General features: G+C 36.0%; 1 protein-coding gene across 3 annotated transcripts in view; it reads right to left on the bottom strand.

The window, feature by feature from the left end:
- The window catches only part of ACAP2 (ArfGAP with coiled-coil, ankyrin repeat and PH domains 2), a 60,754-nt gene that overhangs the window by 10,604 nt on the left and 36,343 nt on the right, over window positions 1-13,807 (bottom strand). For all 3 annotated transcript variants that reach the window (XM_058812029.1, XM_058812031.1, XM_058812030.1), the window contains 6 exons: window positions 10,780-10,892; window positions 4,159-4,210; window positions 2,802-2,902; window positions 1,491-1,596; window positions 839-1,047; window positions 552-621 (listed from right to left, as the gene is read on the bottom strand). In XM_058812029.1, coding sequence (XP_058668012.1) covers window positions 552-621; window positions 839-1,047; window positions 1,491-1,596; window positions 2,802-2,902; window positions 4,159-4,210; window positions 10,780-10,892 — 651 coding nt within the window. The remainder of the gene's footprint in view (window positions 1-551; window positions 622-838; window positions 1,048-1,490; window positions 1,597-2,801; window positions 2,903-4,158; window positions 4,211-10,779; window positions 10,893-13,807) is intronic.

Genomic DNA, 13,807 nt, shown 5'->3' with positions numbered 1-13,807 from the left:
GAGTTCCTATTTCAGTATTTCATTGTCATATGACTTTTATAATCATGGTTCAAGCTAGAAATTTGGCACACAAAAGCAGCTGCATGAGTATTCTCCTATAGGCCAGAAGCATCTCACTGTTAAGAGCTGACATTCAAATTTTTGAGTATGATCATGCTTTAGGCTGATATATCACTTCCAAAATTTTCAGCCCACTGAAAGACATTACTAGTTTGTAAACAGATTTGCCTTTTTACATGTTGAAAGTATCAGATGAGACTTGCTACTCAGAGTGCACTTGGGAGCCTGAAGGTGTTGTAAACTGTTCTGAATTGCAAGTTTGTAGCACAAATTACTATGGAGTATAGGATTGCAAGTTTGTAGCACAAATTACTATGCAGTATAAGAAAGTATGAATTAAAATAAACCAACACACAAGTATAAACATTTTCTGCTTAAAACTGCAAGACACACTGGGTACAAATGTGTTTCCTGCATTGGACTTTCTGATGCAGAGGCTTTAGAACAGCAATCTAAGTACCAAATAGAAACCTGTTTCAAAAATACTGTACCTTTAGGAGTTCAGGTTCCCATGAATCCAACGTTAAAGATCTTACTTTTGAAAAGTGGACTCCCAAGCTCCTAAACAACATGGGAAAAAACATTAACCTGTAACTACATGTTTTATCTCACCTCAGACAGATTTACCATTAATTTATGCAAATAAAGCAGTTACGTTAATTCTATTTACAAACAAGGGTCTCTAATTTTCTTTCAATGTACCTTTGAAGAGGCAAACACCACCCTTGCTAATTAAGGCAATGCACAAATGAAATGCAGCTGTGAGGAGCTCCCCAACCTGTGTATCCCAGAGCACTCGATGCACAGTGTGATTCCCAGGTTGATACTGGCCCAGCGAGGATCTGCCAAACCACAGTCACAGCAGGCAGCATTGCCAGCAATGCACTGCACTCTCTGCAGAGCACTCTCTCCTTTCAGCAGCTTCTCTTTGGTCTCACTCCCAGATTCTAGGCTCCCAGTAGAAGGGGATGATTTCTTTTCCTGTTTCTGAAAGAGAAAAGACACAAACAAACCAATTAAGAGACATGCTAAACTAAAGAAATTAAAGTTCCACAGATACTGACTGTACACTAAAATCCAAGAAAAGTCTCTCCTGCCAAGGCCAAGGAAAGCCACAGAATAAAAAAAAAAGTTTAGGTTTTCAGAAGACATATAAAACTGAATATAAGAATATCCCATGATTTTTAATCACACTACAGCGAAATCTCAAAAAACCACACAGACCATAGTAATATTAACAAGTAATATTAACATGATGAAGTGAAAGACAGATCAGATATAATTCACAGCCTTCAGAATTTCATTGCCTTTCCACTGGAAGATAAACAATGGATTGTTTCTTTTCTTCTCTCTCATTAAAAGAGGCTTTATGCATTTAAAATTTTCAGGATCCAAAGGGAGGTAGTTGTTTGGTGGATGGTTTAACTCACCTCAGATTCATCCCCTTTTTCTCTGTATGCTGTGGCAATACTGGTCTGAACAGCCTTAATCCACGCCTGCCGCAGCTTTTCCGAGTCAGCCTGCAGCATGCAGCTCCTGTGACAAATCACAAAGTGCTCAGAGACAGTGGCCAAGCAGCTGACATCCCACAGCACATTGCTCAGGGGTCTCTTTTTATGGAGCAAGTTTCTTGCTATCACAAGTTTAGTAGGCATCATCTAATAAACACATTTAAAGATAACAAAGCAGCTGACCCTTTGTGAGCTGCAAACTCCTTATTTCAAAATTATTTGCAGGTAATGCTAATATAGATAGAGAAATTACTCTTCCAAAATCACTGACAATGGCTTAGCTTCCTATTCCTTTCCTTATTCCAAATTTTTCTTTTTTATATCCTCAGATGCATTTTACACCTGTGACACAAGTCACAGGTATCAGTCCTTGAAAACACACTTTCATTCACTGACATCAAGAGTGTAATTTTAAAGCTCTATGACAGAATGAACTACTTTGCTTATCAGCAGTAAAAGAAACAGGTCATGAAGTCTAAAACTGTTCCAACACTTATGGGTTGAAAAAGCACAAGCAAACAAGAGCAAAATGCATGTTATAGTGAACTACAACTGGGGATGCAAACATCAGGATGGACAGCAATCTACTCAAAAAAGAAATCTAAGGAGGAGTAGAAAGTGTAGATAACCTCCAGACCTGCAAGCAAGTTGACCTCGTATCAAAAACTTAAATATGGTCACATCTCACAATCACTAACAAGGAATCCATGTCCTGCCCTTGCTGTGGCAGGAAGCCAAAATTCCCTAAGTACAGCCAATGCACTGCTGGAGCTGAAAAATAATTTTATTTTTCATTTAGCAGTTTCATTTTTAGTAGTTTCATCTAGTGCATTCTGAAGTATAATTCAACATGACTGAGACAACAGCTTACTTAAGTGCTTCTCTCTCATTGCACCAATCAAAAATATAGAGAAACTGAGACCTATTTTCTACATTACTAAGCAGTTGATAGTATCAGCTACTACTAAGCCCCAGCAGAGCCCTGCACCACAAGCCATTTATGCAAAAAGCACAAGAATGCATGTTTATTTTAATGCCAAAAGTAAACTAAATACCAGAGACACTTCTCACAGCACCACTTACTCTCAGCCAAAATTTCAGAGAGCAGAATTTTTCAGATACTTTTCCTGTTTTGATCTATCCCAAGAGAAACATTAATCTTACATTTTAAAACAACTACATGTAATTATTTTCATTTTTAAATAAACATACTGCACTGATTCCCCTTACTTTGTTGGAGAAACCACCTCAAAACAGAATCGTCTCTCTATGTCTTCACAGTGTTTAACTGTGCAGAGCCGCAAGTCCTCAACAACCACCGTGGGATTATCCTACGAGCCAAAAGTCAACAAGAGAGTCACAGAGAAAAAATAATATAGTTGATAATAAGAGAATAATTCAATCCTGAATTATTAATCATTGAATTCTATTTGCCTGGTTACACTAATTTTGTCCTTCAAAAATAAAATTGGAACTCAATGGAATTTGGAGATCTACAATCCAATCTACTGAATAATCAGCACCTTAAATTTAAACAACAGTATTTAAACTATAAAGATACTCTAAGAAATACAATTAACTCAGTATTAAATCAGAAAAGTTATACTTAAATCAGCAGTACTTTAAGTGACACATAAAAAACCCCAGAAGCTGAATGCAATGGTTTTGAAAATTTGACTAAATTCATAAGAATTCCATTCTCAGCTATCACCATTTTAAAGGTGCAGTTAAAAAAAAAAAATTCACAAACACAGAACGCCCAACCAAACATGCTCAAACAAACTCAACTGTGTGTTTTCTTTCCAACCACAGAAATGAAGCTGCTTGATTTGACAGCATCAGATATCAAGGAACAGCCTCTGAGCCCAGTCTGTTTGCAGTGAAGAAGAATTAATTGCCATAAGCTCCTTCTTTTTTCCCCCACCATCTCCATACAGTCTCTGTTTGTTCCAAACCTGAAGAACAGCTACAGCTCCTTGGTGCAAAAGCAGATTCTAGAACAGCAAACAAAGGAGCAAGGGCCCAAAACCTGACTGAAAACTTTCTATGGCTTGGGGCAGAGCTGGACTTGCTGATTTAACATAAAACAGCTGCACTTCCCACCAGCAACAAGGCAGATACTGACTGCTGAACCACTGTGCATTTTCAACACTAAATACATGTATTTAGCAGCCCTGACTGCTTTCTAACAGGCTTTCATGCTTTTTTCCCCATTTGCTGAATTGGGTGCATGAACCAGTAAGTAACTGGAGGAGCAAGTCCTGAAAGAGTTAAACACAACTGCTCAGAGAGCAGCATGGAATATTTGACTGCCAGCAAGTGAGCACAAGCCTTCTGGGACCAACAACTTTTAAAGCTCTAACTAGGTTACAAAACCCACAGCAAATAAAGTATGTGCTTACAATCAGTGCACAGGAATCTCAGAATCTGTCAGTGTAGCTATTAGTCTCATTTTACAAAGGGAGAAACTAATTTAGAAGAAAGCAGTAGGTTGTTGAAAATCACACAGGATCTTCACATTCCCCAATCAATCACAAAAATCATCACCCAAACCCCAAACTATCCCAAGCCAGTTTTCAACTCCTACCTTAAATTTCTTCTGGTACACAAGTTGGTTATTTTGTATTGAGAACCAGCGCCTATTCAAATGAAGAGACATCCAGAGAAAACATAACTGATTTTACAGTGCTTATGTGACTGGCATGTGCTAACATACAGTCTACAAAGAGACTGCATGAAAGAATTCAGCAAAGTAATACCGCAGTCAATTTTGGCAAATATTTCATGACAATAATGAAAAAAGGGAAAGCAGAGACAAAACAGAAAAGAAAGCAAGGTTCAAATAATTTGAGTCATAAACAAACATTCATGTTATGACAACATTAGTTAAGCTATTACACAAAACACTTTCATTTTAAAGAACATTTCCTTCTGCATTTTAGCAGCAACTTATGATTTTAAGTAGTTGTTTGATAACACAAATTCAGATAGTTTGAATAACATAAATACTTAAACCCATGTAAACTAATCCTGAAATATTTCTGGGAGTAGAACTAACTTACTAAAGCACAGAAAATGCTTTGGTGTTGCTATCTCATGCAGGTTTAATATCTATCTACATTGGGCATGTCTGGAATAAAAACAGTGCATATAAAAACTAAAAAAAAAAATCCAATGAAAACCTTTTAAGTAGGATCCTAAATTAAGCCTCAGCTTTGAAGAAAAATAAAATAAATCAAATAAATGCTTTAATGAAGGTATCCTGTAAAATCCAAAAGATAATATAATGCTTAAAAACTCCTCTGAACTGTATCCTTCCTTATCAAACTCATTGTTCACACAGGATACATCTCAGAGAATGGAAAAATCACTCACACTTTGGGGAAAAAACCCCCTCAGATCTTGAACAATGTTTTATCAGACCACTGAATGAAAAAAAAAAAAACAAAAAACCCAGTAGACATAACCATGCCTTTTTAGTTCTTCTGGGATGCACAAAATAAAAGCAAACCAATAACCACAGTTTCATTTTCACTGACAAAAATGAAGGGAATGTACAAGACAATTCAGTGAAATTTACACTATACTTTGTTAAGGCTTATAATGCAAACCTGTGTTTACCACAGCATCATTCCTCAATCATCTCCAATACCCAACCTTTACCACACATCACTTTTTCCTGCACTACCAGTTAGTTGGAATGGTAACAGTACACAAAATATTGTGTTGGAACAGATCTTGTTATTCTCCACAGGCTGTTGAGCATCAAACTACAGTTTACTACAATTAGTAACAAGAGGGCCCCATGTATTTATTCAACACCACAAGCCATTCCTGGAAAGAAGTGCACAAAGATGGTTAAGAAAAATTAATATATACAAAAAATGTTAGATCCCAAACAGAAAATCTAGTATTTGTTAGAAAGGTTAGTGTTTCATAGACAGATGAGATTCTACCTTTTAACAATCTTTTCAAATGTTGTGCAGATATATTTAATTTAAAAAGCAACAACAGGATCTCTTGTCATTCTTGATTTTTTAAATTTATTAACAGCAGTAGTTTTAGTCACTGCAATTGAAAAGGGATCATCTTTACTATCTATTTACAGATGCAGTAAGTGTGTTCCAAATATAAGGCAGGTTATTGCTAATATTCATATAGGAAACTTAACAAAAAAGCAGACTTGAAAAGGAAATAAACTCATGTCATTTTTCATGTGCTTTTTGTGAACATAACACAAAAGAGAACAACATGAAAAGCAGTGCCTAAGTGATAAAGGGAGTGGTAAAGGGGGAAAAAAGCAGCCTTGCCCCATGACAACGAGCAATGGAGCAAATCCCTAGTAAGAGCCTTAGGAAGTGCAATTAACATCATTAATGCAATGCTTCATTTGTTCTACAGCTAAATATTTCATGAGTTACTCTAGTAAACAAGCTCTAATCTCATCAGTTGGATATAAGTGAACACACAAATTGTAACACAAATTTGTGCCATCTTTAAAACCTAGTCTAGAAATTTTGAAAGTTCCTTTTTTTTTCCCTAGTAGAGAAATTAAATCTGTTAAAAAAAATTCAGTCCAGCCACAAAGGGTGCAGGTTTTGGTGCTTTTCTAAAATAAATTTTTACTGAATGAGATCAACAATTTACAATTTTGGATAACTTGTAAGTAGATGTCAGAGCTAATACATTTAAATTTTTTTCTAACAAGATGAAAGTGTCAATACTGCCCTCCAAGGTGTCAGCACCACAGCAGTTTTATTCAGGCCAAGAACTTGGAGTTATTCCTCATTAACCAAATACCATCAACAAACTCTTCACTTTACTGTAGCAAACAGACTGCTGGGGGTCTACAGCAGCATCAGCCAGGAACTTCTGAGGTACAATCTCTGTGCTGAAGGTGCTGCTAAAGGGTAACCCACATCTATCAGGTTCTAAGAATAATTTAAAATCTTCAGGCATCATGTGTGCAGTAAGTACTGATTATTACCAAAGTTTCCTTAAATGTGTTATTCTGTCAAAAGCAAGAGAGAAGCATGGTGAAGGAGAGAACATTCTTTGGAATATTAAAGTAGTTTACACTGTCTCATTTTGTAGTGGTTAAATACAGTTGTTCCTGTTTAAAAACTGAATGTTTTCCATCATGTACACCTACACAATTCAAAACTGTATTTATTAAATAGGAAACAATGGAAAATCTTCAGAAAAAATCCTAATTTCTGAGAACTGAGAGTAATACTCAAAAAAAAAAATCAAATTTGAGTTTTACATAAAACAACGAATTGTGATTTACAATTCTCAGAAACAGTTTTCTCCTCTAGTTGCTAGCAGCACACAATTAAAACAGTAATTAATAATGCACAACATTTAAAAGTACATGTCTATTCCCAATGCAGCTGATAAGAAAAAAAAATCTCATCAACTTCAATTGGAAAAAGGCAAGACATTGATCTTGTATGCTCAGAAGTTTGAGTGCAGAAACTTGGCTTTAATTCCTTTTTTAGCTAAAATCCAACTCAATCTTTCTGAATCTTTTAAAGGAATTGAGCAGCAGGTATACTGGCATCCCAGGCAGAATCCTTCTGTTATTTTCTTAGACTGAGTCACTTATACATCCATTGCAAGTAATCAAATTAAATGCAGGGTTAATGAAGAGCTTTTTGCGTGCCAAGGAAACATTGGGAAGGTATAAAAGAAGCTGGTTGGTACCTGATGTGATCTGGCTTTTTCCTGTCATGTGAAAAAATGGGGTAGGATTAAAACATAAGGGAAAGGAGGAAAAGGGATGAAAAATGCAAAATGAGCAAAATAAGAAAAGAATTAGCATGATCTGAAAATACAGCAGAATTAAAAAGGAAAACATCTATTGCACCTAATCTAAAACCTATTTGGAACATACTAGTGGTCTGACAAATGCTTTTCTCCCTACACACATTTATTCCTTCTTTATGATATGAACTTATTTTTCATTTGAATTTCTGGGAACTGAAAAAGCTTTCCAGCTACTGCTCCATAATAAATGCACCTGACTCTTGTTCCTAATGCCTTAAGAAAACTGGTGTACAGTGAGGTGTATCATTTACCAACAGACAGACATACATTCTAAACACAGATGTCCATACCTGTTATTCTAAGACTCTGCAATACAAGGATATAATTTTGATTCCACTGAACTGCATTATCTGAAATACTTGTGTGCATGATGTTCTTTTAGTCACAACAAAAAGAGATTACAAAAGCTCCATCTCTTTCAAAACACAGTGACACTGAATTGCAAATATCTTGGGGTTTAATTTGCAGCCTGCTCAAACACTTATTTGTTTCTAAAGCCAGTGTCACACAGAACTGTCCCAAGAACAGGAAACTTGATGCAAAAGCCCAAATAATTAAAGTCTTGAGATGATGAAACACAAGCTGCCAGGTGCTGCAGGAAGAAATTTCATTATGCTAGCAAGACATTAGTTTGGACAGGAAACAAATTTTCATTCACCACAACAGATTTGCCCCCCTTCAAAGGCTGTATTATACAGTCTTCTTTTTTTTTTCTCCCCCAGCAACCAGACTTTTCCCAGGGTAATACCACTGGGATTTCACTGACCAAGACATGCACAGAGAAACATCACATTTCTCTCACTTGTCAGCTGGAATCATTCTGCTGTGTCAAACACAAAACCTATCATACCCTCATCTCTTATGCTTTTAATGTTGGCAAGTATCTGCTAATAGTGGCCATTAGGAAGGGTTTTGGTGCCTTTAATTCACTCTTGATGGAGTTCTTAAAAAGGTCTAGAACCAACAGAAGAGCAACAGAGAACAAGGAGGGTAAAAGAGAAGCCTCCAATTTTAATCCATATTAATACTGAGAGTGCATTTAGCAGTCAGCAAGGAAGAGCAGTGCTGTCACCTTTGGCTCAGAACAGCAGGAAATTCCAGTATTTCTAGGCAAATTCCTCTAGTTTTGTTTCAGCTGGTTGATTTTCCACCCACCTTCCCTAAAGACGAGGATATAATAAAGGAGCAAACTGCTAATCTGTAAGAACACTAAAAGTATCTTGTCTGTCTTGACTTCAGCTTAGAATTCCCTAAAATAAAACACATAATGCTCTACATGTTTCCTCCTTTGATATTTTGTAAAATTTTATGCACAAAACAGTTTAATGCAATGAAAAAATCCTTTCTTGTACTTTAACTAGTGACTGGAAAAACCCTATAATCTCTAGTATATGATAAACTTCAATCAGTACAATTTCCCACAGCTGAAACTGTAACACTGTACAAATAAAACTTTCCATCACAGGAAACAGACAGTGACCACTTCTGTGCCTACAGTATAGCAAGCAATTACAAATGTATTCAGAAATAACAAAAAAACTTCTTTATTTTTATTAAAACATAGCAAAAATGGGGGACTAGATTCAGAAATTAAAAACTGTCTTCATTAAGGTCTTAAATGTATATTTTATGACAGAAGTAGTTTAATAGCAATTAGCAATGGTTTGTGAACATGTGGAATACAAAATTTAAATGATTGATTAAATTTCAGAACTTTTTATAGATAGCATATCCAATCCTATTTTTTTGCCTAAAAGCATCCAACTAGTCTATCTCAGTGAGATAAATTATCAATAATCTAATACTAAAAAGGTTAAAGGTTTTGCTTTATTCAATGGTCCTGTGATAAACAGAAGGAAAAACAATACGCAAATATCAATTATGTAATAAAAGTAGGCAGCTCTGACTCATTAACAAGCTGTTTATCTTTGCCCTCTTAAATTATTACTTGGATATGCTTTTTATTATACTTGTTCAAATCTGTAACTTAATCTGAAGGAATGTCATTGTATATCTTGATTTAATTACAATTTCTCCTTATTTACTTTGTGTCCATTTAAATTACCATCATACAGAAGTTAGTTTTAATTGAACCCTGCTCTCTAACCACCTGAAGGTAAGAGGCATGTACAGTATTCCTAGGAATGACAGCATGTGGAAGCAGACACTCCTGCCCTGCTCCCTCCTGTCAGCTCCCTTGCAGAGCAAGGCCTTCCTGCTATTCAGAAGAGGAACCCAGAGACAGTTTCACCATCAGCAATGGCAAAAAGGACCTTTCAGCCCCTTGGGAATCCAGCAAAGGACAATCCCTGCCCTATTACTGAGATTTTCTCAGTATGCTAACACTGACATTTTACCTCACACCAGGAAGGTGCTTTTGATGCACATCTCCTGGTGCTCTGCCTTCACCATCCTCTGATGCTTCACAGATTTGTCCTGGAGAACTCTGAATTCTGCTTGCATGAAACTGATCCAGAAAGTACATTACAATTACAGATGAATAATTAGACCAAAGGACCAGACCAGAATCAGTCCAAAGCAAAACCCTTTGTACTAGTTACCCATGACTTGCTAATATAGACACAGCCTTATTGACACCAGTGGCCCTTGCATCATTCTATGGATTTAATTGAAGTGATCCCAATTTCTTACAAGCCTGTGGTGTGCTGAGATGCTCAAGGAAGTACAGAATAATTAATATTGGAAGGGACCACCCACTCAAATGCTCATTCTGTCTTTTGAAACTCAGCAAATAGTTTAACGGAGGCACCACTGAAAAAATAGCAGAACATGGACAATAGAGAGCTCTTTATCACAACAAATTACATCTAAAATTCAAGAACTGTATCCAGCTGTGCTGTAAATGCTCCAGCACATACATTGCCTCAAAAAAAAGCACATACCCTTGGAAATGCAAAAGAAATCCTGTTCAGGAAGAAAAATATTTAAAGAGTAGTAAAATACGCATTGTTAAAGATATATGACTAACAATATATTTTGAATTCCCAAAAGGGCCATCAAAACTACTAAGCAAAAGTCACTGCACAGGAGAGGAATTTTAAAGGATAACAACTACATTGCTTATCTTTCAGGAAAAATAACTTGAGTCCATGACTGTGCTTCTCTGCTTCCAGTGGCTATACAACATCTGTTTTACTCTGTCTTCTAACACTTTCCTAGCATATAATCTCACAAGGGAAAGGTTTGCAAAACACCAGGAAAAATGGCTGTGAAGTGTCATCTCTAAGTTAATTAACAGAGTCACCCCAAGGTTCTGTCAAAACTATGGACTCAAGTTACAGAGATTATGAATCAGATGAGAATTCAGGTTAAAAAGCAGTATTTTTATTAGCAGCAAATAGAGGTTCTGAATAATTACCTGTTCCAAGTCTTGAAGGCATTGCTGGCTCTCTTGAATAAATAACCTTCCATAACAATGCCATTGGCTGCATCTACATTGTATTCTAGTTTAGTATCATCACTGGAATAATCCTAGTACAAAGGAACAAGAAAAACACACTGCAGTTCAAATGAAACTTCAAATATGAGCAGTACTGTTGTCAAAGAGTAAATACCTAGGAATAAGGTTTTGCTTGCAACACTTATTAGTCAAACCATGACTCTCAGCCCCTGATGGCTTTTTTAAAAAAAGCAATTTTAAGGAATGAGAAGCTGAAGATTTTTACTTTACCTGTAACAAGGGGAATTTCTTGTTCAGGTATTGGTGACCTCTACAGCCAAATAGAGGGCAAACATTGCTGACAGAGCATCTGATGCTTCAACTGTCTGCTCAAATGGTCTCATATATTCCCAAGAAAGGGGATAGAAAAGCAGAGGAAAGAAGCCATGAAAGTTAAGAGTCAAAACTGAGAAACAGTTGCAGCCTGTTGCAGATATTTACAAACTCAGTTGTGCTTTAGCATTTTCTTCAGCTCTGTCATGTTGACAGCTGAGCTGCATAGGAACTTTGAAGACAAGTAATCAAATAAAGATGATGCTATCAGTTAACTCTAGAGTAAAGCAATCATGGTGCTGGCACTGATGACAAATCTTAGCAGTAATTTTTTCTTTATGATCTTGGATAAGATTACAAAATTACAAGTAGGACAAGGGAATATGCATTTCCATCAACCTAATAACAACTAAACCCAGCTAATAACAATTAATAGCAGCTTTCTGGGCTTTAGAAAAGCTGACTGCTTATCTTATCATCTCATCTTTAGCAAAGGTAGGTTAGACTAAGTAATAAAACATGTGATGATCATTTGCTTTCACATCCCATTGAGAACAGCATGGGCTCTTCCCAGGGAGGTACAGCTCAGATATTCAGAGTGGGAGGCTAACATCTACTAAGGGTGCATGAAAAAGCACACATGGAATGACATCATTTTTCACAACTCTGTCCAGCAATGAAAATAATATACCTGCTGTAATTTTATTTCACTGTTATTAAAATATATATCTTTAAAGTAGACTAGCAACATACGGCTTCTTCCCCTTAACATGGGTGTAAGAGACACATTACTGAAAATTAAATTTCAGAAGAAAAAAACCAAACAAGTTAAATACTGAAAAGACAGAACATTTTGTATTATGACTTTCTGAATACTTTTTGTAAATTGCAAACATCAGCTTTGTGTAATAAGTATATCTGAAAGTCTCTGCTTTGTACTTTGCTTCTTAGGAATTTGTCTATACATAAAGGAAAAGAGGCAAGAAATATATATATTAAAAAAGTAGCTTCAACACCAACATGGTCATTATCCCCAGGTAATAGCCCAGGATGCAAACAACTTTCGTGCTACACATGATGTTTACTCTTGTACATGCAGATGGTTTGGTCCAATCCAAGGTTAATTACACATGATAGTGAAATGGTTACAGATATTAAAATGGGCCCTTCTAAGCTCCCCACTCAGAACAGCACAAATTCCTTAAAATTATTCACTGTTTTAATCTATTACTATTTCATCTATTACTAATCTGGACAGATTACCTAATGTTGAAATGTTAAATCTGATTTTTATGATTGAATTGACAGATGATCAATGTAAGAGTTCTGAAAGAAAACAGAACTATCACATCACTACCATAGACTGATCTGAATAAACATACTAGTTACAAAAGAACTCTTCACCAAAACAAAATCAAATTTTTAAATTTATTATTCACCAACTAATAACTTTGATTTTCTGCCTGTTTTCTAGATCAGAACATGCTGAACATAAAAGACTTCATGTAAACTCTCAAAATAAAAAGATAAAACCACTATGCACAAACTTAGACATGCTGATGTCACATTCCCTACATTCTCCAAAAACTGATAAATTACTCTAACTTACCAGCTCCCAAACATAATGAAATCTGCTAAAGATTTGCATCTTCCTGCCTCAGTGATGCCTGCAGCTCCTTGTCTAGTTGAAGACAACATACATTTCCCCAGTCTTTTTTGTCCAACCTACTATGTAATCACATTTTCCTTTGGGTCCGGAGAACTGCTGCAGAAAATGCAGCTGTCTTTTCCAATGACTCCAGATCTGTGCTTTGAAGGTGTATATGGATCATTTACCATGCCACACTCTAGCTCAGAATTATCTAAAACACTGAGCCTTCTCATGAAATGCATTTAGTGTCATTTTTAATTACTTCCCTGATTGAATTCCACTTTTACAGAGCAGAAAAAGACATTAAGAGTACAGAGGCAAATGTCAAATATCTCCTTAACTGAACATGGCAGACTATCAGCTGGAAGGGGGAGGGAATAAGGCTTCCATGGGCTTTATCCATAAAACTTCATTGATAAAGTTGTGATTAGGAAAAACAATCAGAAAAAAAATGCCCCATTTCAATTCCATGGATAAAAGTTGAAAAAAAAACCAAAATCAGCTGTGTTCTGATCTTAGTCTCTGCTATTCTACAATTAAAAAAACAGGAGCAAAGCAGTCACATTATAGTTTATTTTTATCTTGGTGCATGGAAAAGTTTAATGAATCATGAAAAATAATCTGGGGTGGAGAAAAATCCACCCATATCTTTCCAGTGTCCTGCATAAGAGAATCACATGTTAACAAACTCAGTCACTGTATGTGATTCAGAATTGTGTATTCTGCCAGCAGGCACACAACTGATAAAGCCTTCATTTTAAACATAATTAAACTAATTAGGTGTCAGGACTAAAGTAGATTTCACCTAACCAGAACTAAGAAAATGTAGCCAGAATTATGTAATTTTCACTGAAGTGCTACATCACACATTTCATTCAGTTTTGAAAGAATAAACATCTATGGCTTCTATTCTGACGCTGATTTTTCACGGTTGGCTGTTACTGGAAGAGAAACATGTAGAAGTGGGTTATATAAGTGAAGCACACAGCATGCTTTCATGCCTTTTTTCCACCCTTTTTCTTT

Source organism: Ammospiza caudacuta, chromosome 11 (genome assembly GCF_027887145.1).
Source record: "Ammospiza caudacuta isolate bAmmCau1 chromosome 11, bAmmCau1.pri, whole genome shotgun sequence".
Taxonomy (NCBI): domain Eukaryota; kingdom Metazoa; phylum Chordata; class Aves; order Passeriformes; family Passerellidae; genus Ammospiza; species Ammospiza caudacuta.
The sequence above is the reverse complement of the archived record's forward strand: the minus strand, read 5'-3'. Positions and strand labels throughout refer to the sequence as shown.